This window comes from Dendropsophus ebraccatus, chromosome 7 (assembly GCF_027789765.1).
Source record: "Dendropsophus ebraccatus isolate aDenEbr1 chromosome 7, aDenEbr1.pat, whole genome shotgun sequence".
NCBI lineage: Eukaryota > Metazoa > Chordata > Amphibia > Anura > Hylidae > Dendropsophus > Dendropsophus ebraccatus.
This window is the reverse complement of record NC_091460.1, coordinates 18561342-18584814: the sequence shown is the minus strand read 5'-3', so window position 1 is coordinate 18584814 and position 23473 is coordinate 18561342. Positions and strand designations below refer to the sequence as shown.

At 45.7% G+C, this 23473-nt stretch overlaps 1 protein-coding gene across 1 annotated transcript in view; it reads right to left on the bottom strand.

Annotated features, from left to right (window-relative positions):
• Window positions 1–212: 212 nt before the first annotated feature.
• The window catches only part of ZNF638 (zinc finger protein 638), a 44146-nt gene continuing 20885 nt past the window's right edge, over window positions 213–23473 (bottom strand). The window contains exons 8-26 of the mRNA XM_069977159.1: window positions 23063–23179; window positions 22881–22912; window positions 22725–22759; window positions 21732–21764; window positions 21372–21431; window positions 20558–20610; window positions 20352–20480; window positions 19864–19995; window positions 19105–19146; window positions 11381–11518; window positions 11094–11219; window positions 10965–11002; window positions 7522–9406; window positions 6894–6953; window positions 5875–6712; window positions 5035–5220; window positions 2624–2728; window positions 1909–2027; window positions 213–809 (exon numbers count right to left, since the gene is read on the bottom strand). Of these exons, the coding sequence (XP_069833260.1) occupies window positions 756–809; window positions 1909–2027; window positions 2624–2728; window positions 5035–5220; window positions 5875–6712; window positions 6894–6953; window positions 7522–9406; window positions 10965–11002; window positions 11094–11219; window positions 11381–11518; window positions 19105–19146; window positions 19864–19995; window positions 20352–20480; window positions 20558–20610; window positions 21372–21431; window positions 21732–21764; window positions 22725–22759; window positions 22881–22912; window positions 23063–23179 (4182 nt within the window). The 3' untranslated portion in view covers window positions 213–755. The remainder of the gene's footprint in view (window positions 810–1908; window positions 2028–2623; window positions 2729–5034; window positions 5221–5874; window positions 6713–6893; window positions 6954–7521; window positions 9407–10964; window positions 11003–11093; window positions 11220–11380; window positions 11519–19104; window positions 19147–19863; window positions 19996–20351; window positions 20481–20557; window positions 20611–21371; window positions 21432–21731; window positions 21765–22724; window positions 22760–22880; window positions 22913–23062; window positions 23180–23473) is intronic.

The following is a 23473-nucleotide window of genomic DNA, read 5'->3' as shown; positions in this document are numbered from 1 at the left end:
CATGGACAGAGGTGGCAGCAGAGCACTGTATAAGACTGGAAAGAGTACACTACTTCCTGCAGGACATACAGCAGCTTCTAAGTACTGGACGACTGGAGGTTTTTACATAGAATTTATAAATCTGTAATTCTGAGCACATCTTTAATGGATTCCATGTTGTAACATCAGAGCTGCCCTGCGTGCGGCACGTACCGCCTATCACACACACAATGTAGCACTTTTCTATTTATTTAGAAACGCATTTGTTACAGCTTTTATCTTGCACATATCTGCAAAAGTTGACAACGAAAAAAAAAGCCTCTAAAGCAGTGTCCCTATAATATAAGTAAGGTGAGGCGGACTACAGCGGGCGCCCAAGTGTAGTAGCAGGGGGGCGCTGCACTTCATATAAAATTATCCTGTGTAAAAACTAAACAGACAAGGAACCGATACCGTACAATTTTCTGTCATCAGGGACGCGTGACTGCCGTGTAAGACGCAAAAAGTCTCAAAAAAACTTGTGTGGCTGGGGCCAAAAATAATAAAAATACATATATTACAGTAATGGAGGCAACTCCAGGGGCCCCAGTACTGGAACTGTCACATAGATGTGACCTGGGGTTATTTACAGAACCCACGTCACACTCTTCTCTGATAAAACTTAAAAAAAAAAAAATCTAAAGAGTACTTTACAACATAAACATCTGCCCTAACAAAATGTACACAATGGACCCAATAACAATGGTGACTTCATGTGACGGAGTCTGCGGAGACGATCACGAGCCCGATGGTTTCCCTTCACAAGAGGATTCTGACTTGGCCAAGTGTTTCTAGAAGGGGGAAAAAAAAAAAAAAAAAAAAGTAAAAAAAAAAAAGATTTCAATTTTAGACTTATCCAAGTTCTGAACAATTTTAATAAAAGTGGTAACTGGACCAGTGGCGCTGAATGCTGCCAAATCTTTAAAGGGGTATTCCACTCACACGATGTTTGACATGTTGTTGCCCAAGATGAGACTAACAATTCCTTCCATACTTATTTATTCAGTCTCCTTCCCCCAGTTCTGAGCTGCTGCTTTTTGCTGAAGACGAAAAAACTGTGTGTGAGCTTTTTTTTCTGTCTCCCCCTCCCTATTGAGACAGCTGATGTAAACAAATCCCTGCCTGGCTTTATCTCCAACACTGTAGCTTCTTTGTAATGCTGGGAGGATTATTCTGAGGTCAAGTTGCTAATGAACTCACTGTGAATAACCCTCCCAGCATTACAAAGAAGCTACAATGTTACAGAAAGCCAGCCAGGGATTTGTTTACATCAGCTGTCTCAGAAGGGAGGGGGGAGACAGAAAGAATGACAGAATTTTGTGCCTTGAGCAAAAAGCAGCAGCTGAGAACTGGGAGAAGGAGACTGAATAGATAAGTATGGAAGTAATTGTTAATCTCACCATGGGCAGCAAAGGTTATGTACCCCTTTATAATCTATATATACACCTAATCTACTGGTACAGTACTCTGCTGAATGTGCACGCCTTCTCAATATACCAGGAATGTGTTGGTGTCAAATGTATGACTGCTGGGGGTCAGACCACTATCGCCTATGCTGTAAATTGTGGTTCAACCCCGTAAACACACCAAAAAAATGTATATATAGTTTTAATAACTCAGGAACTAAATGTTTGGTAGGAGACTGGTTGGTCACTATCCGGCTGGGCATGATCTCCATCCAGTTGTGCTTCTGCCTGCAACACCTTCATGGATTATCTAGGGCCTGTGCATACAGACCCATCAGAACTTTTGAGCTCTCCATCTTGATATGTCAGAAGTTTTTCTAAGTGGTGGACACTGGATTATGGAATTGTTATATTCGGAAATGTGTCAGTACAGTGCCATCTAGAGGAAGAGGTGTGCCATGACAGCGGAGCATGAGCCGCTTACCTCCACTGCTTGGTAATGTCGTAGACTCTTGCAGTGCTTCAGCTTCGATGAATCGTCCATATAAAAAAGTGAACACAATTCGCAGAAATATCCTGTTTTAGGTATGAGAAATTCCAATCCTGCAAGATGGAAAAGAAAGATGATGTATCAATGATGATGGATCTATTCACCACACAGGGTCTATGGTCTCCCGCAGACAGCCGCATTACAAAACCAGGCTCCGCAAAGTGGGCAAATCGCTAATCAAAGTCTGGAAGCTGGGACTGAAAATACAGTCCATATAATAAGAAATTCACAGACCAGGAAATTCATTGTGCCCAATAGGCTAGAAAACAATGGCAAATGGCTAACATTCATTAGGTGTGTGCACATGGTGGTCTCCGGACCGACAATATTCTGTGGACACGCCATAACACACCTTCTAACATCCCTATAGTAAAATTGCTAGAAGGGCCTGAGCGTGACTGAAACTGGCAAGAGGGAAGTGCTGGGGAAACATCTGCATGGCCCTCCATGACTAATCACAACTCATAGACCACCAGGTCCTTAAATAGATCAGAAAGAAAAGGGAAGGGGGGGAGTAAGAGCCATCAATCGAGGAGAGAGGAGGAGCGGGGCTGCTGCCCAACACACAGGAAGGAAGGCAGACCCTCTTTAATCCCTAAACACTGACTGGTTCTGTACAAGGATATACAGCTAGTATAAAATAACTTACCCACTGGGGTGCCGGAATTATACGGCGCCAGTTTCTTCCTTTCTGCTGGCGGGGTCTCCAGTTTTGTCTTCTTAGCTGGAGTTTCGGCCGCAGGTTTTCCTTCAGCTGCAAAAAGGGAAGAGAAATCCTGATTCAGGACTGGTTCTGCTGCTATCACCCCCACAGTACGTCTTCATGTGTCTTATCATGCGTGTGATGGCTAGAGATGAGCCAACCTGGAGCATGCTCGAGTCCATCCGAACACGAACTTTCGGCATTTGATTAGCGGGGGCTGCTGAAGTTGGATAAAGCCCTAAGGCTATGTGGAAATCATGGATATAGTCATTGGCTGTATCCTTGTTTTCCAGACAACCTTAGAGCTTTATCCAAGTTCAGCAGCCACTGCTAATCAAATACCGAACGTTTGGGTTCAGATTGACTAACCCGAACCAGGTTCGCTCATCTCTAGTGATGGCGCCTCTGATGTTTCCTATTACACTCAGCATGTATAGTCACTACAGCCGCCATCTCTCAGGGGGCAGGTGTACCTTTCTGTGCCCCCATCCTGCTCATAGAGAGAATGCTGCTCACCGTTACATGGTGCCCTGGCTTCTCTTCCCTTCCCATGCACAGTAGTGAGTGTCACTTCCCCACTGTCCTCCCTCTCTATCCAGTGACATACTATAGAGTGCTGCAAGCCAGGGGAGTGACCTGCGCCATGATGTGCTTCTTCTGATGACTTCTACACATAAGTGGGGGCTCATTGAAAGCCCCAGCCTTCAAAACTGTACAAATGTCCCTTCCATACATCAGAAGTTGTCACGATAGTTTGGGTCATTTAAAATATACACTATATCTTACAACATAAAATATCTTGTATAGGCTTTGGTCAGCACTCCTCACCGTCTGATAAAAGGGAGCAAAAGCCTGCAAGCTATTCAGCAAACAGCAATAATGCTGGGCATCTGCCTTAGGCTCCCTTCACATATCCGGTAAATGTATCCAGAGTTCTTATCAGGAATGATTCTATAGGGATCTAACACCCTTCTGGATTTTTTCCCTGAAGGGGGTCTGTGCCGGAAAGTTGCTCCAGAAAATATAGGGCACGTCCTATACGGCCATCACAGATGCCCCATAGAACCCAAGGGGCAACCCAGAAGTCCGGACAACTCTGAATGCATATCTGTCCGGAATTCCGTCTGCATTGCTTGGCCCCCCTGGGCATGTGCTGCCTGGTGCCGATGCTGTAGGAGAAACAGATCACTGATCTCAGGGAGACCAGCTAAAGATAACACTGCCAGCTGCTGGCAGTGAAATCCTAGGTGCATTGCTCCCTGGGAAACATGAATATGCAAAAGAAGAGCCTGTGGAGCCTCATTCAAGAGTCTCAAAATACAGGACTAGCCAGGGGGCAATGCACCTAGGACTTCACTGCATTGAGCGCTTTAACCAGCAGCCGGCAGTTTTATCGTTTTGCTGGTCTCTTTCTCTTATGGTTCTACTAGGCATTGCTCCCACCAAGCCAGAATCCTGCTCCACACTGATGAGGGGCAACACCCTGAAACAGCTGTATGTGGATGGTTACCTGGCCTTAGTTTTTTCCTTATCATTACATTGACCTAAAGGGCCACTTAATATGGTGGTTTCCTTACAGGAGCCGCCCCTTGGCTGGGTCCTTCCCCGAGGGATATCTGACTAGTCCTGTGTTTCGAGACTCTTGAATGAGGCGGGTTCTTCTTTTGGTGCAGACGCTGGCCCTTTTATTGTAGGTACTCCTAATCAGTAGCGCATACAATTAAATGTGCTGCTGTGACTGACCTGTCAATCACTCTTCTGGTCACAAGGGGCTGCTCTCTACCCCCAGCGTTGCGGCGTATGAGTGATGTCACTTGTGCACATGCAAAGTCAAAAGAGTAAAGGTAAAGCCGGCTGGGAGAACCGCTGCAGCAGGTGAGTATGGATGCACACGCCCCTTTACTCCTAATGGTTTCCAGAAGCCTCCGGACAATAAAATCAGCCATGGAAGCGTCAGGACTTCCACTGAATTCCTAAGTGCAAATGGGTTATCGAAAAGCCGATAACGTCTCCCGCCCCGTGGAGAACTCCTCACCTAAGCTATACACATACACGGCGTGTGTCACTGCAGGGAATAGCATTGGTTACCTATCTGAATCCAGCAATCCATGATGGTCAGTACACGGTCTGCTCAGGTAAGTTTGTAACCTGCTTCAGGATACATTATGGGAACTATAAAAGGTATACTCACAGAATATCTGATGCTGCGGAAATCAATATAAATGGCGAAGCGCAGCATCAGATCTGCAGCAGATCCCCTATACTGGAGATCACACAGAGGTGAAGCACTTAATATACAACATGTATCACTACTTTACTGAAGAGAATCCCTCCTGAGCCCCATGCCGCCATCTTACCTTTCTGTGATTTGTCAGGGGTTGCAGCGATGTTGTCCGGCTTCTGGTTGTATGGGGCGGCTTTCGCTTTTGCTGGGGTTGTCTTTGATGCAACTCCCTTACTTGTGTCAGGGGTAGCCTGCTGTGGGGAGTCCTTGTTGCCTTCAGCACTTTGCAGTGGTCTTTTCCGTGGCCGACCCCTCCTGGCTGGTGATATTGAAACAAAACAAAAATCAGCTCTGAATCTGGAAGCTGCCACCTCAGCAGGAGGAAAGGACGGTCAGTGACTACATTCTCTCTGGTGTAAAGGTGGTTGGTTATTGGCCCTACCGATTCTCACAGGACAGAACAAGATTCTCATCTATAATGTAACTTACCACAGGAGTATGTGGGAGAAGCAAACAAACCCACCTGCACTCAATTCTACATCACCTAGGCCCCCATGCCCACATCTGGTAAATGTATCTGGATTTCTTATCAGGAAATCCGGATCCATTTCTGGACCCATAGAGTTCTTAAAGGGACACGGATACCCTACAGGATTTTTCCTGAAAAGTGTCCGTGCAAGAAAATGGGTAAGGAAATTATAGGTACTGTCCTATTTTCTGACAAAATTACAGCATGGATGGCCCATAGAACCCTTTGGGAGCATCCAAAAATCAGGACAACTCCAGATGTGCATCCAGAAACTGTCCTTTATCCCACGTGCTGCTAACCAGCGCATAGTCCCTAAAAGTCATAAAACCCAGTTACGTGCTAGAAGTCTCCATATGATTCCATTATGATTTAGTATTTCCTCTTTCTAGAAGCCATCTTCTCCTGACTGTTCACATATAAAAGCAATGACACACACACACTTACTAGGTTCCTTGTCTTCTGACTTGTTACTTTCCACATTTCCTTTGGACGACTTGTCTTTGGTTTTTGCCTCGGACTCTTCCTCCTCTTCTCCGATCTCATCTACAGTCAGGAACTGGTGTTCGATATCGGTAAAGGTCATCTCCTCGTCTTCGGCTTTCACTTCATCCAGGGTCAGTAGAGACTGCTCTGTATGGTCCGCTTGGCTGCCCTCGGCAGGGGATGTCGGCGGCTGCTCCTGGGCTTCAGGTTCAGCTTCTTTTGCACCATCCTTCTCCTTGGTATCCTGTGCGTCTTCCAGTATTTTGGTCTCTACTACGCTGGAAGGCCCAGCAGGTGTTGTAAGTTCTTCGTCCTCCTCATTGACCTCATCCAGGGTGAGCAGCTGATCCTTAGCCAAGATCTCTGGCGCAGTGGAGGAGGGCTGCTCTGCGGCGGAGTCCTGGGCATCACCATCATCGTCGGCATCATCATCACTTACTTCGTCCAGGGTCATCAGCACTGGCTCCTCTTTGGTGCTTGCGGTACGTCCATCCTCTGTGTGCACCTCATCTAGAGTCACCAGGGGCTCATCTGCCTTGTCGGCAGGCTTCTCCTGAGCGGAGGCGCCTTCTTCCTCATCGCAGACTTCATCTAAGGTGACAAATGACTGCTCTTGGGAACCGGTGTCGATCACTCGGGATTTTTTAGCGTCAGAGGAAGCAGGGTCACTTTCTTTCCTCTTGCCTCTTCTGCTGGTGTCAGACTTTTCCTCCGGCTGCTTTGACGAGTCGACGTGCTCCTCTACAATCTCATCCACCGTAACAAACTCATCCAGGTTGAATGGGAAAGTTTTGTCTTCCTGAAAACGGGAAAGATGAAATACCAGCGTATTTAGTATACGTATCCCCTCCCCAGCTGTGCCCTACCCACATCCTCAGATACTGAGAGCCATCATCCTGTACCACACTATAGGGTGCAGACATCTGTCTTATAGGGGTACAGAAGTGCATTCGGGTTGGTCCCCACATCCCTTAGCTCACCTCTTTGCTTCTTGGACTACGATTGTTGCTCTTGGAGCTCCGTGTGTAACGTGATGAACTCTACATGGAGGCAAAAACACAGGATTACAAAAGGGGAAAAGGAATACACTTTGCATCATTAGGTTGTGGCCATGTAATGTCATACACAAGCCATGTGAAAGTGGCAATTTATTCCCTATACTGCAGGTGGTTATGTGTAAACTGGCTGTGAGGGTCTCTAGGTCTGTATCTACCAGCAGAGGAACTCCCCAGTTATGGCGTAAACTTACTCATACTTCTTCTATGGCTTTTCTAGTCACATGTGGGTCACTACAGAGCCGCCACATGGTGTACAATACGCTGTTCACCTACCAACCATACAAACATATGATGAAGACCTTTCTTTCTTGGGGAATAGAAATATTTTGGGATCTCTACACCTAGAAATCTGAATTTCTTTCATATGCCAAATTTTTTTCTACTCCTGGCCAAAGGGAACCTGCGGTAACTTCTCATGGACTAGTAGGAGACTATGACTCCTCCCACTGAAATGAATGCCCCCCTTTAAAGTGCCAGACAGAATGTTCTAGATATTCCAGTCCAGCAGCCTTCCCAGAGTGCGGTTTTCGGTGACAATTGGATAACTTACGCTGCCTCTTGTAGCGTCGTCCTTTCTGTTAGATCGAGCATCTCTCTCGCGTTCTCTCTCCCGGGTTCTGGGTGTATCCCTGGACTCTCTCTCAGACTGTGAAGAGGAATACTTTCCGGTGTTTTTCTTCTGCGAGTAGCTGGAGCCGGACTTTGTGTGACTGGAGGCGCTGTCGCCCGGGCTGGACCTGTTGTTACTAGATCTGTGTGTGCTGCTCTCGTAGGAGGATGATCCCCTTTCCCTTGATGTTTTCTTTCTGGAATCCCCAAATCTTGAAGAGGACTTCTGGCTATCCACTGTGACTGTTACAGAGATCTCTCCCTTTTGAGCGTTATACTTTGTGGTCCTCAGCGTGGGTGTGCGCCCTTCAGAATACCCTGCTTTGTCTCTGCTGGACCTCTCTGAAGACCTAGACCTTCTATCTCGGGATCTTCTACTTCTCAGCTTTGATTCTTCTGTCCTGGTAGAGAAACGCTCTGATCTGCCTGCACTGCTGGAGGGTTCAGCAGCGGCGTCCTCGCTACTCTCAGCCTTATTTCCTACATCTTCAGCTTTCAGTGACTGTCCGGGCTTAGACATGGCATCCTGGGAACCTTTGGTGTCTTCTTTGTCACTTGTACCATCAGCAGCAGGGACTGGCAGAGGTTGGGAACTGTCCTTGTCTTCCGATTCCTCCTCATCAGATTCTACAGATACAAGGACTTCTAAGTCTTCTGACACTAGAGGATGGGATACTGGATGAGATTCATGAAACTGCACCACTGGTTCTGACTGCACATACACGGGCAATGTGTCTGGGGCATCAGGAGCCTCTGCTGCCTCTTCCTCATCATCATCTTCATCTACACCACCATTACCATTATCACCACCACCACCACCACCATAATCATCGTCATCATCATCATCTTCTGTTGCCATTGCCAAAATGTCGCAAGGAATGGCCTCAAGACTTGTTTGCTTAGATGAATCCTCAGCCATGTCTACGTCCCATACCAGGTGGTCTTTAGGTGATGGAGGTGGTGTGGCTTCCCCTGCCCCATCTGCTATATCTGCCGTTTCACAAGTAGTGACAGGAGGCGAGGTGGTAGCTTCCACCTTAGGCTCCAGGTCTTTAGCCATGGAGGGGTTCTCTTCCGTTAGGTCAGTCTTTTCTTCACACTGTGCCTCGGTCTTTTCGTCAGGCTTTTTCACAGCCTTTTCATCTGTTCTTTCCACCTTTTCCTCATGTTTCACAGACGTCTCATCCGTTTTCACCACCTTGTCATCAGTTTTTTTCACCACCTTGTCAACAGTTTTCTTCACCGGCTTTTCATCAAGTTTCTTCACCGGCTTTTCATCAAGTTTCTTCACCGGCTTTTCATCAAGTTTCTTCACCGGCTTTTCATCAAGTTTCTTCACCGGCTTTTCATCACGTTTCTTTGTTCCCTTCTCCTCAGGTTTCTTTGCCGCCTTTTCCTCATGTTTCTTCACCGCCTTTTCTTCGGATTTTTTAATAGTCTTTTCCTCTGTTTTTTTCACCGCTTTTTCCTCTGTTTTTTTCACCGCTTTTTCCTCTGGTTTTTTCACCGCTTTCTCCCCTGGCTTTTTCACCGCCTTTTCATCTGGCTTTTTCACCCCCTTTTCATCTGGCTTTTTCACCCCCTTTTCATCTGGCTTTTTCACCGCCTTTTCATCTGGCTTTTTCACCCCCTTTTCATCTGGCTTTTTCACCCCCTTTTCATCTGGCTTTTTCACCCCCTTTTCATCTGGCTTTTTCACCCCCTTTTCCTCAGTTTTCTTCAAAGCCGTTTCCTCAGGTTTCTTCACAGACGTTTCTTCGGGCTTTTCGTCAGGCTCTTTAGATTCAGAAACGTCTGGAGCGGGTTTCTCAATGTCCTTGTCTACACTGTTAAGCAAAACAGAGAAGTTAGATAAAAGCAGTAGAGTGGATGACACCAAGGCTGTGAGCCTCTCTATTATCTGCTATCTGACACGCATACAGCAAGGCCAAGTAACGCTCAGACTGCTGAACATACATCTTCTCATACTTGTCACGTGTGTGAGAAGATGGTCTTCTAAGTGGCCTGGATTCAAGATATTGGTCTGCTTCATAGGATCCAGCCTGTCCGCATGATTACAGAGCTGTATAATAGGCTCAATAATGGAACCGAGCTGGGATCAATGAGATGGGAGCTCATGTACTAAGCAGGCCGGGCAGTCTGACAGCCTTTACACCCAGATTACAGACATGGTCTAGGCTTTTTTTGTACTGCCATTAAGGACAACTTAAAGGGCTCTTCCCAAGGCTTACAGCTTAGCATCTATGCATTGCATGGGTTATAGGTGTCCGTTTGTGGTGGTCCTGTTTGGTAGACCCCCCCCCCCCACTAATCAGAAACTTATCTACACTGTAAATTACGTAAAAAATTCTCTTTAAAAGGCATGAAGTACTAGATGTACCAGAAGATTATACCTGTATACGTGCAGTTAAGGCCCTATCACACCAACAGATCTGACGATTATCTGTCAAAGATTTGAAGCCAAACCCAGGAATGGATTTGAAAAGAGGTGAAATCCAGTCTTTCCTTTATGACCTGTTCTGATTATAGTCTGTTCCTCGGTTTGGCTTCAAATCTTTAGCAGATAATCTGTCGTCAGATCTGTTGGTGTAATAGGGCCTTTACACTTACATCTGTTATCAGAAGGAAACTGTTTTCTATTTAAAAGAATACATGCTGAATCATCCCACCTCCTGGAGACTAACAATTTGTTTCATACTTGTTATTACCTTCTCAGTTTCCTTCACCTAGTTCTGAGCGGCTGCTTCTTGCTGAAAACACAGAAAAATGTGAGAGCTGCTCTCTCCGTCTCCCCCCTCTTCCCTTCCAAGATGGCTCATGTAAACAGTGCCTCTGTATCTGCACTCAAAAGTAACTTGACCTTAGATTAACTCTCCCGCATAACACGGTGCAAAAACAGCCGACCAGAGACACTGTTTACATAAGCCACCCTGGAAGGGAGGTGGGAGGAGATGGAGAGAACAGCTCTCACAAAAACTCCTGTGTATTGGGCAGAATGCAGCAGCTCAGAACTGGGGAAGGAGACAGAAAGGGGAATGACATGTATGGAATGGATTTTTAGTCTCCAGGAGGGTGGGTATGATTCAGCACGTATTTTACCTGAGTGGAAGATTGGGATTGTCCAGATTGTCCAGAATGAGCAAAAAGAAAAAAATTGTTGCTTTCTTCTAATAACAGCACTACTACCATCTCAGTGTGTCTGGTGCTGCAGCCTAGTTTCACTTAAGTGAATGAAGCCGACCACACACAACCTGAAGGAAGGTAGCCATCTTTTTATATTCCTGGATAATCCCTTGATTATAAATAAAATCAGCAAGTCTCATCCGCATGGAGAATACTCTGAGATTCACAGAATCCAGGGCATGAGTGAGTGGCCATATTTACCTGTGTCTCTCCAATTCAAGGTAAGTCATATATTCATCCTGTAGAGAAAAGAATGCATTCATGAAGACAAAAAAAAAAATAATAAAAAAAAAATAAAAATGGAGAAGTAGCCGCTGTAAATGCTCTTACCTCGGCTAGCTTGGTCTTGGATGGGACAGAGCACTGTATGACATTATCTCCGATGCTGCAAGGGTACTGGGACAGAAAGCTATGCATGGTTTTGGCAGCACTGCTGCTATGCATGAGAAATATTGCCTGGGAAACAGAAAATAATTACAAAAGTATTAACAGTGGCTTTAGAGGACCGTAGTCACTTCACCTGTGGCAAAGGTAATGGTTGCATTACTCTGTGTGACCACTAGGGTGCAGTACTGGTATGTGCCACTTACTGGTTACAGCACATCAGCAGCACTCACCTTCTTCTTATTACTAAAGAACACATGGTGCTCCACTCTCCCAAATCGAAGCCCAACACGCAGGATCTCAAACTCATCCTCCACTTTTTCAGGCAGGTTTGTGAGATAGATAAATTTTTCATAGATTGTTGGTGTAATCTGGAAAGGAAAATGGTTCATGGAATTATACACACACGAAGCAGCTATGGAAAGTCGGACATGCTTAAAGGGGTATTCCCATCTCTTATATTTAGGACAGGGAATAACAAGCTGACTGGTGGGACCACAACCAGACCCCAAAATAGGTGGGTAATCTTCCCTGCAGGTTATGGAGCGCTCACTGCAGCTGTAGGGGTGACTGTGTCCCCATTCCCTGGACTGGTAGGGGTCCCAGTGATTAGCGTGGTATCCCCCAATCCTATGGATACAGGATAACAAGCCGAGGTGGGAAAGCTAAAGCTTTATATTTTCAATAACTTAGTTTCTTGTATGATTAACCCAAGGTGGCAAGAGAGAGCACTGTGCCAGACTGGAAAGAGAAAGAGAAAAAGTCTTTCAACTCAGCTGGGCCAGAAAGTGACGGAGACTTGTAATTTTCTTCTATTGAAAGTTTTTTTTTGAGTGTTCCAGTACCTATCAGCTGCTGTATGTCCTGCAGGAAGTAGTGTATTATTCTCTTCAATCTGATACATTGCCATGTCAGGAACTGTCCAGAGCAGTAGTAAACCCCTATAGAAAGCCTCTACTACTCTCCAGACTGGAAAGAAAACACTGCTTGCTGCAGGCCAAACCGCAGGGGAGAGGAGTCCAATGGCAATAGGAAATCACTGGAGCAGTGACTTCCTATCGGACTCCTCTGCCCTGATTTGCATATTGAGGGCGCAGATGGGCCGTCTGCGACATCTCCGTGTCGGCAACGGCAACGAGACATGCAGGAGTCGGTATGTATGTGGGGCCCTGTCCAGGGGTGGAGTGGGTTCAGGGGGGCTGCCCAGGGTGACAGGTTCCCTTTAAGGTATAGTCATCTCTAAGATGGAGCCACCTACACTGTTATCGTAACTCCCTGGTCATAGAACCACACAGCTCTCCATGCTGAATATGGTATACAAGAACCCATTTGGCTGTCTTTGTAACCCTGGAAGTGTTGCTGTCGTTATAACTTTCAAATTCTAAGTCAGCAGATGTGATATAAAGAAAGTTTGCAATTTACATTCATTATTTATTTTTAGTTATCATGGAAGACAAAGCACTTCCTGTTTTATGACTTTTCTCAAAACACAGGAAACGGTCAGAAAACAGGAAGTACTGTGTATCCCATCTGAGCGCTCACAGAGAGAAGGTAGTCATGTGACTGATGGACACATTGAGCTGTGACTCTCTGTACTGGCCAGAATTCCTGGGTTCAGTCTGTTTTTTACAAGCAACCCAAGTCAGAAAATCTGCCTTTGGGAGACTGGACCTGGATTTCTGGTAAGTATAGCTGTTATATAGCAGTCATCAGGAGACTGGACTTGGATACAGTAAATATAGCTGTTATATTGCTGCCTTCAGGAGACTGGACCTGGATACAGTAAGTATAGCTGCTATATAGCAGTCATCAGGAGACTGGACTTGGATACAGTAAATATAGCTGTTATATAGCAGCCTTCAGGAGACTGGACCTGGATACATTAAATATAGCTGTTACGTAGCAGCCTTCAGGAGACTGGACCTGGATACAGTAAGTATAGCTGTTATATTGCTGCCTTCAGGAGACTGGACCTGGATACAGTAAGTATAGCTGTTATACTCTGTATTTCTGTTAAGTTCAATTTTACAGCATGATAACCACCAAAAAATTAAAAATTACTAACCGGTAATTTCTTTTCTTTGAGCCCATGACGGCACCCCTGGAGAGGTCCACCTCCTTTCCCCATTGGACAGGAAACAGGATGCAGGGAATCCCTGGATCTTTAAAAGAAGTAACCTTCCCTCCTCTCGTCAGTATTTAGCAAGGACCTAGGAGCGAAGCTCACAACACACACAAAAAAATATAGAAATGCACACATTTTTTTTTTTTTTTTTTTTGTGTTTTGTATGTCTTTTTTTTTTTTTTTTTTTTTTATATATACAAGGGCGGGATTTAGGCGGGGTGCCGTCATGGGCTCAAAGAAAAGAAATTACCGGTTAGTAATTTTTAATTTTCTCTTTTCGCCCTATGACGGCACCCCTGGAGAGTAGAATAGGAATATGGCCGCCTAGGGGGGGACTACAGCTTGTAGAACTCTGCGACCAAAGGTCAGATCCTCAGTAGATGATAGTTGTAATCTGTAATGTCTGAAAAAAGTATGTGGGGTGCTCCATGTTGCTGCTCTGCAAATTTGGTCAATGGAAACTGCTGCCCTCTCCGCCCAAGAGGTAGCTACTGCTCTAGTTGAATGAGCTCCAAACCCCACTGGCGTTATCATGTCTTTAGCCCTGTAACACTCTCCAATCGCTTGTTTGACCCATCTGGCTATTGTTTGTGTAGAGGCTGCTCTACCCCTATATTTCCCTTGGAAGGATATCAGTAAGTTATTACTTAAGCGCCATTCTTCTGTGACTTTTAAATAATGTAGAATAGCTCTTCTAACGTCAAGACTATGAAAAGATATCTCTTGTTCATTAGCTGGTGTGCTGCAAAATGATGGTAACACTACCTCCTGAGATCTATGAAAATCAGTGACTACCTTTGGTAAGAAGGCCGGGTCAGGTGATAGGACCACCCTGTCATCTCTAATGGTCATGTAGGGAGTCTGTATAGAGAAAGCCCTAATCTCGCTAACTCTTCTGGCTGACGTTATGGCTAGGAGAAAGGCTAACTTATATGATAGGAATTTAATATGGCTTTCAACTAATGGTTCAAAAGGCTTAGTGGTGAGACCATTTAACACTAGATTGAGATCCCAGGGAGGAATCTTAGACTTGACAGTGGGACACAACCTGCTGGCTGCTTTAACGAACCTCTTAATCCATGGATGGTCCGCCAGTTTATAATCGTAGAGGGCAGAGAGTGCCGAGATCTGTACTTTAAGAGTGCTGGGTCTAAGGTTTTTATTTAGACCTTCCTGAAGAAACTGTAGAATTAAAGGAATGTCCGGGGCAGCCAGTACGTTTATCGGTTTATTTACAAATCTGCAAAATGTTTTCCAAGTGCGTAAGTATATCATCGAGGTAACTCTCTTTCTGCTGGCAAGCAAGGTAGTGATGACTTCAGAAGAAAGGCCTCTATCTATCAGCAGTTGCCTTTCAAATGCCAGGCAGTCATGTGAAGATTGTGAGCTTGTGGATGGAAGACTGGGCCCTGGCTGAGGAGATCTGCTCTGTCTGGTAGTATCCAAGGATCCGTCAGGGACATCTTTCTGAGCCAGGTAAACCAGACCCTTCTTGGCCAAAAGGGTGCTATCAGTATGACATGGGCCCTGTCCTGTCTGATCTTCCTGACTACTCTCGGAATTAGTCTGATGGGAGGGAACGCATAAAGAAGGCCCCTGTTCCACGGTTGGGCTAACGCATCCAGTGCTAAGGGCTTGTCGGCAGGGCAGAGGGAGAAGAACTTGGGAATCTTCCTGTTCGCTCGAGAGGCAAACAGGTCTATTTCTGGTGTTCCCCACAGTCTGGAGATCTGGTAAAAAACTTCCTGTGAAAGTTCCCACTCTCCCTGATTTAGAGAGTGTCGGCTGAGGAAATCTGCTTTTACATTGTCTACCCCTCTTAAGTGAAGTGCTGACAGGGATAGGCAATGTGGTTCTATTAATCTGAAAAGAAAATGAGTTACCCTCATGAGCTGTGGTGACCTTGTGCCTCCCTGGTGGTTGACATATGCCACTGCCGCCCTGTTGTCTGATAAGATTCTCACATTTTTGTTTCTTATTAGTGGAAGAGCCTGGGATAAGGAGAAGAATATTGCTCTCAACTCTCTCACGTTTTGTGGGTCCCTGGCTTCCTCTGGAGACCATTGGCCCTGGAAGACCTGGGAATCTGCATGGGCTCCCCATCCCCGAGGACTGGCGTCCGTGGTGATTGTCACAACCTCTTCTAAGTTCCAAGGAAGTCCCTTGGAGAGATGATTCCTTTGTGTCCACCAGGAAAGAGATCTGAGTGTCTGTGGAGATAGAAGGAGGGGCAAATCAAGAGATTCAACCGCACCGTCCCATTCACCAAGGATTTGAGACTGGAACACCCTAGAGTGATATTGTGCCCAGGGAACCGCAGGAATACAGGAAGTAAATAGACCCAAAAGTGACATAGCCTTCCTGAAAGTAGTCTGAGGGTTATCCAAAAGTTCCTGAGTTTTAGCGCAAATGTTGGAAATTTTGTTTTCGGGTAAAAAGGATCTCTTGGATCTAGAATCCAGACAGATCCCCAAGAACTGGCAATACTGAGAGGGTATTTTGTTGGATTTGTCATCATTGATTTCCCAACCTAATTTAACCAGGATGTCCTCTACTACTTTGATCTGGGTCTGTAGTGAATCAGCGGAGTTACTCACCAGCAAAAAATCATCTAGATAGGGAATGATTATTATGTCTTGTTCCCTTATGTGTGCCATCACTTCTGCCATTACTTTAGTAAACACTCTAGGGGCCTGTGAGATACCAAAGGGTAACGCCCGGTACTGAAAATGACATACTGAATCCAGCATTTTTACGGCCACCCTTAAGAACCTCTGGGAGAGATTCAGGATGGCAGTGGCAACAGATTCCATCTTAAACCTTTCATAAGTAAGAACTTTATTGAGCGGTTTAAGATTGATGATGGTTCTATAAGAACCATTGGGCTTTTTTACCAGGAACAAAGTGGAATAAAACCCTTTACCATACTCTGCTTCTGGGACCGGGATCAGAACTTTTTTATCCAGTAAGGACTGAACTTCTAGTGTGAGGGCTATCTGTTTTTCAGGCTCTGATGATAGATCTGTAACTACAAATCTTTCCCCTGGGGAGGACAAAAATGAAATCTTTAAACCATGTTTTATTAGATCCAGTACAACCGTGCTATTAGAAATGTTACACCACTGTGACCAAAAACATGACAGACGCCCTCCCACAGGGACCTGGCGTCATTGTGTAGGTTTTTTAGGGTTATCAGTATTCTTAAAGAGGAACCCCTTGGTTTTTTTCGTGGGTCTCCACTCTTTTTTATTAGTGTTAGAGCTCCTCTGTGTGTTCCTACCTTTTCCCTTGAAGGGACGAGTAGATTGTTGCGGTATCAGGGGGAACCCTTTCTTCCTGTCTGATGCTTTCTCTAATATATTGTCCAGAGCTGGACCGAAAGCAAGTTACCTTCGCAGGGGACCCCACATAACTTAGATCTTGAAGTGACGTCCCCTTTCCACTCTTTAAGCCACATGGATCTGCGAGCAGAGTTAGATACCGCGGCTGAACGAGCGGAAAGCTTCAGGGCGTCAGCTGAAGCCTCAGAAACGAAAGACATGGCTTTTTCCAAGGTTTCAAATGGTTTAAGGAGTTCGTCAACAGGTGTCCCTTTACTAATCATCTCCTTAAGTTCAGACAACCAAACCTCTAGGGCTCTTGAGACTGAAGTGGCTGCCACTAAAGGTTTAAACACGGCAGTAGATGCCTCCCAATCCTTTTTTAAATAAATCTCTGCTCGTCTGTCCATTGGGTCTTTCAGGGAGGCACAGTCCTCAAAAGGTAGAGCATTCTGTTTGAATATCTTGGCTATAGGAGGATCTATTTTGGGGGCCACGCCCCAAGTGCTAGATTCCTCTTGGTCAAATGGATATTTCCTTTTGAAAGCGGCTGGTATAAAGAATTTTCTATCTGGGTTAGACCATTCATGTTTGATGAGAGTCTTGATATTCTGATGAATAGGGAAGACTGGACATTTTTTAGGAGCCAAACCGCCAAACATTCTATCCTGTATGGTCTGAGGTTCTGGAGTCTCCTCTATGCCCATAGTCTCTCTTACGGCCTTGATTAAGGTATCCACAAAATCTACCGCAGGTGATGGCTCAGACACTACTTCCTCAACCTCCAAGCCCGACTGCCCCATATCCTCTGCCTCTGTGCCGAGACTCTGGTCCTCCTCTTCTCCTAAAGAGGACGGAGGATGAGACACAGATCTACTAGGTCCAGGTTGTTCAAGATCAATAATTGGAAAAACGGCTGGAGCTGACATAGGAAGAGGCAGAGCTGGAGCCGGTATAGGGGCTAACGGAGGGGCTGGTGTTGTAGGAGGCTGAGCCTGAAAAGGCATAGAAGCCTGAAAATAAGCAGAAAAAGAAAAATATATCTATATATCTTAAAAAAAAAAAAAACTTTTTTTTTTTTTTTTTTTAAACCTACCCTAATTTCCTTTTTGATGATGTTCTTCATGTTACGAACAAAAGATGGTCCCTGGTCTTCCAGAACTCTATTCATACAGCTACCACAAAGAAGCTTATTGTAGGAGCTACTTAATCGTTTTCTACAGGTTGGACATTCTTTACTCTTAGAGCGAGTCTTACTGGATGACCCTTCCTAAAATTGACAAGACATCAAAACTTTAGAGAAAAACATAAAATCGATTGGGGAACTTCCCCTCTTACCCACTCCATACCTTTGGAACCTGAGTTGCAGGAGGAGTAGATTCGGTGATTTCAGCGCTCTCACCCTCCATGATGATCGTCCAAGATCCAGGAGGTCAGAACTTCCGTTATAGCACCAGGTAGCTGCTTCACAAGGGAGAGCAGCTCAAGCACCCAGGATTGAGTACTGACCTGGCGTCCATCATGGCACCTTTTTAAATCTGGCGCCGAAATCCCATGTGACCGGCTGACTCCGCCCCCACGCCGTGCGCTGACCCGGCGTCACCCTCCCGGCGCTCCACCTGAGCAGGCACAGACCCCGGAAGTTGCCGAACACGGCCGGCAGAGCTACCCCCTCCCCCGTACTTCCGGCTACTCATGCCGCAGCGCGCGCGGGCGCAGCGCTGCAGACTGGAGCACCAGCCGCACCGAGGAGGGCCAGGGGAGGTCCGGGGACCCGTCTTCCGGAGGTGTCGGGGGGAAGCCAGACTAGGAGGCTGCTCCATGACGGAGCCTGACGCCGCCGGGAAGCCGGTAAGTTTTAACCCGGTAACCCCCAGTCACTCTCTCTTTTAATCCAGGGTAGGGAAGGGAGAGCCCCTTCCAGCTCCTGCTCCCTTGGGACAGGAAACAGAAACTGACGAGAGGAGGGAAGGTTACTTCTTTTAAAGATCCAGGGATTCCCTGCATCCTGTTTCCTGTCCAATGGGGAAAGGAGGTGGACCTCTCCAGGGGTGCCGTCATAGGGCGAAAAGAGAAAATAAATATTGCAAACTTGCTTTATATCACATCTACTGTTGATTAAGATATTGTGACACTATATTATACACTAGTCTTAAAGTGACACTGTCTTAAATTATACACTAGTCTTAAAGCACCCTTTGTGACGTCATAGCTGTCTAGGCACTGCCCCCTCGACGGCCAATAGAATGGGCTTGCCTAAAGGTCTAGGCCGCACCTCTCTAGTTCGGCTCATTCCAATGGCCGCCGAAGGGGTGATGACTTCACAGAGAGGCGGGGCCTATGCCTGTAAACCCTGCCCAGGTAGCACAATCCGCAGATGATAAAACATCACTTTTTACTGGAACAAGCACCATGACGTACGATATAAAATACGGTATGAAAACAGCAAAATTAACCCGTTAACTCCTAGTAAAGAGGTTTCCGGATGGAGAAACGGGAAATGACTAGTTACCTGGTAGGAAGCCTGTTCTATGAGATCAGCAAAGATGATGTCCTGGGGAGAAGGAAAGAGCATAAGGATAAGAAAAAAAATTAAACGGCAAAGGTTTCGGCCCTGGGTGTGAAGCAGTCTGTCAGCATCCAGTACCAAATAGACATAGTAGACGAATTAAAATACATTACAAAGCTGGGGACGTCGCCCTGACTTCAATAAGGCTTTCAATAAGACCAAGCATGACTAGGCCATAGGGTACAAACACACACGGCATATAGGCTGCGTATTTACTGCTGCGATACGCAGTAGATTAGATCTAAATAACTAAACAGCATCAAATCTGCTGCGTATACGGTGTGTGTGTGTTTGTACCCATAGACTGTATTGATGCTTTCCCAGACTCCCTAGGGCCGCCTCCACCGGTAATCACATGCCGCACGCTCAGAGCCCAGCATTCTCGAGTCACGCTCATCTCTAAGTTTCATTCACTTCTCAATGTTCTTTCTAGCAAACGTCAGAGGAGTTTTTGCCACGTTTTGCTTTGTGACTCTGGGTGCGTTCACACTGAAAAATCCACGCAGAGAACATCCTGCGGATTCCGCCAACCATCTGACCATAGAATGGAGTCTATGGGACCGGTGGAGAGTCAAGTGGGAGTGGGCGGAATCAGTGGAAACTTCTCAGCGCGGACTCCTCAAAGTGAACGCACCCTCTCCCTCATATTCACCACTGATGGGTGGTAAGCATGCTATGCAACCTGCATGCCTGTCCTCTTACCTCATCTTTTAGGTCCTTGAACCTGGGTGCGGCAGATATAGACAACAGGTTCCCGCTGAGGTAAGTTGCGAAAACGTTGTAAAACTTCATCAATGAATCCAGCGAATTCTTACTGGTCAATTCCAGGTATGCCTGTAGGTGAAGACAGGAGGAGGAAATGGTCATACATCTCGAGTGATTCCCAGCAAAGGCCCACATCTGCCCGACGTCATTCCATCGTGCAAACAAGTAATGTCACAACTTCTTTCACAAAAACAATTTAAAGAGACTGTCAGTAGGTTTATGCGCAGGTCTATTGTGCATGTGCACAGTAGTCCTGGATATTCACTGCCCGCCGACCGCTAATCTATCAATCAGACATGGGACAGAACAACAAGGTGTGGAGGGAGATGCATATTGTAGTATTAGGCATAGCGTGTATTATATAGTCCAAACCCACTCTATATGATCTGGAAAACAATTGCCTGGAGAAAAAAAAAAAGCCTTACCTTTCGGTGGTTGGCAACGATGAGAATATCATTTACGCCTCCGAATGGTTTGGTCAAGTTAGAGATCTCATCCACCGTGTACTGGCCTTCAGGTAAGTTAGATATAACTATGACACATTTGTCACTGTCCTATAAAGAGAAGGTCATGTGTTACCGCCACATCCGGCACAAAACAGATGCATGGAGAGAATAAACAGCACAGATACCTTATGAGGAGGGTCAACCAACTTGTAGCGCTTGACAAAACCTTCAGGAAGCTCTGGGGAAGAGAAGAGATTCTCAGTAATGAAGTCTGGACCCAAACCATAGTGTTACAGCCACATGCAGCAAGGTAAGGAGCAGAAGTCTATGTAAATATCCTGTGTTATATACATATAGGGGAACGATGGATCCTATGTTATATACATACAGGGAAACTATGGATCCTATGTTATATACAGTATAGGGGAACGATGGATCCTATGTTATATACATATAGGGAACGATGGATTCTATGTTATTTACATATAGATGAGTGATGGATCCTATGTAAATATACATACAGGGGAACGATGGATCCAGTGTTAAATACATATAGGGGAACGATGGTTCCTGTGTTATATACATATAGATGAGTGATGGAACCAGTGTTAAATACATATAGGGGAATGATGCAGCCTGTGCTATAGACATAAAGGGGAACGACGAATCCAGTGTTATATACATATGAGTGATTAATCCATTGTTATATACATATAAGGGAACGATGGATCCTGTGTTATATACATATGAGTGATGGATCCAGTGTTATATACATATAGGGGAAGGATGGATCCTGTGTTATATACATATAGGGGAACGATGGATCCTGTGCTATATACATAAAGATGAGTGATGGATCCAGTGTTGTATACATATAGATAATTGATGGATCCTCTGTTATATACATATAGAGGAATGATGGATCCTGAGATACATACTCTTAGGAGACAATGTCAGGAAGAGAAACGCATACAGGTTTGTGCGCGCTTGGGCTCTTACCCATCTCCTGCTGGAGCTGCTCTTGTGGCTTCTTGTCTGGGTCTTCTTTCTCTGGGGTATCTGCAATAGAGACATCACTCTCATACATATACGTACAACAACAAATATCCCTTCTCCCAGTGACCAAAGACTAGGAGCAGATTGAACCCCATTAAGTTACAGTCTTCAGTGGTGGAACACCTGTGGCCCTCCAGCTGATGACAACTACAGTGCCCATCATGCCAAAGCTTTGGCTGTCCAGGCATGATGGGAATTGTAGTTTTCCCCACCAATGGTCTACTGGGTTCAGAGTATATACTGTGTGACCGAACCAGCGCTGTAGGGTGTTTTTTTCTTTTGAACAATGTGAGGTCTTCATACCTTTGCTTGTAGTCAAAGGAGCTTTAGATTCATCTAAAAAAAAAGACAGAGCGAGCAAAAGTCAGGCTTAATTAAAAAAATTACTACTTTACTGCAGCATTGCGGCCCTAAATGGTTGGATGTGCAGCCGGCTCAGCAGCCACTATAGCGTAAAGGGCCCATTCTCCCTTTACTAAAACTGAACAGAGACCAACAGAGAACATGAAAAAAACTAACATCCCTGATGGGAAAGTTTGTGAATCCCTACCCCTTGTTGCAGAGCATAACGCAGATACATTTCTGTATTAGTTCCCAGGTCTGGTGACACCGAATGAAAGCATAAAAGACTGTATTACGCTCCCCTGAATCCAGACTAAGGCCCCCAGGCTATCCAGATTTCTTATCAGGTAATCTGCAGACTTCCTGACCCATAGGCTTCCATTGGGCACAGAAACAATTCAGGGATCAGCCATCGGCTCCCTCCCTGTTAGTCCTTCTTGTGATCGCAGCGTTAACAAGAGGCCGCTCTGTCCTGTCTCTGGTTTCGGCGCTCGAGCGACGGACAGGGGAGAGCGCCGTCTTGTGACCAATGCAGTGCGGCCACAGGAGGGGAAGAGGAGACGCCTAGACCCAGGTGAGTATAAGTTATTTTTTTTTAATTATATATGGTAGAGGGAGCACACAGGGGGACTATATACTACTGGGGGAGCACACAGAGGGACTATATACTACTGGGGGAGCACGCAACATATTTACTAATGATGTTCAGCTCGGACCTTCACCTGACAATTGACCCCGGTAAGTGGACGTTCACTAAAAGTTGAGTACCCCTGCTCTACGCCACACGCACAGAACAATGGGTCCTCTAGCCCTTTAGTCAAAACATATCTATGGCCCTCTATTCACATCTGTTATGAAAGCAGCAGAGCACGCCTGCCATCATGACATAGAATGCCTGGAGTCTAAATGTCAATAGTAGACATACATTGCAGAGAGACGCGCCTAGTAACCTACCTGTCTGAGCTGGAGCTTGGGCGGGTTCTTTTATTCTGGAGGGAAAACAGAAAACATTACAGTATACGAATAAGATATTCTTACATATAGAATACAGGTTAATAAACACAAGACCAACCAGATGGCAGCAGGCTGGATGCTAAATGTTAGACTTACTTCTCACTTCTATCAGGACTCTTCACAGGAGCCTGTGGAGACAAGGGAGGCAGAAGAGTTTATAGTTGGTGGGTTAAGAGCGGATCTAGTGACATAGATAACACTCACAGCATAAAGATGGCTAATAAACCTGCTATCTACACCTCACTCACAGTCATACAAGGTTTCCTGTGAGCACTTACTTCCATCTGGTCGGCCAGAGACAGGGTGACACGCTGGTTGTTTATCATTATCGGATTGGACGTGCTGAACTCCACCGCTGCTGCGGCTGCTTCTTTGAAGTTGGTTTTCATGAAAGCCTTAAAAAATAGAACCAAAAACGCATACAAGTTATTACATGTGAACGGACAGAGCACAAACAGGGTCAAGCGGAACGTCCACCCTGTTATTCAGCTAAATATTAAAGGGGTATTCCCCCCAAAATTTTAGCATTAATACGCTGCCCACCCGTAGCTTTAATCTTTCCAATATAGTTATTATGGATTCTGCAGTTTTGCTGTTATCCAGCTGCATTCACCCCCACGGATTGCATAGAATCATCAGACCTCAGTCCACACCGACACGCTCCCTGCTCCTGGCCCCCACCCTCCGAG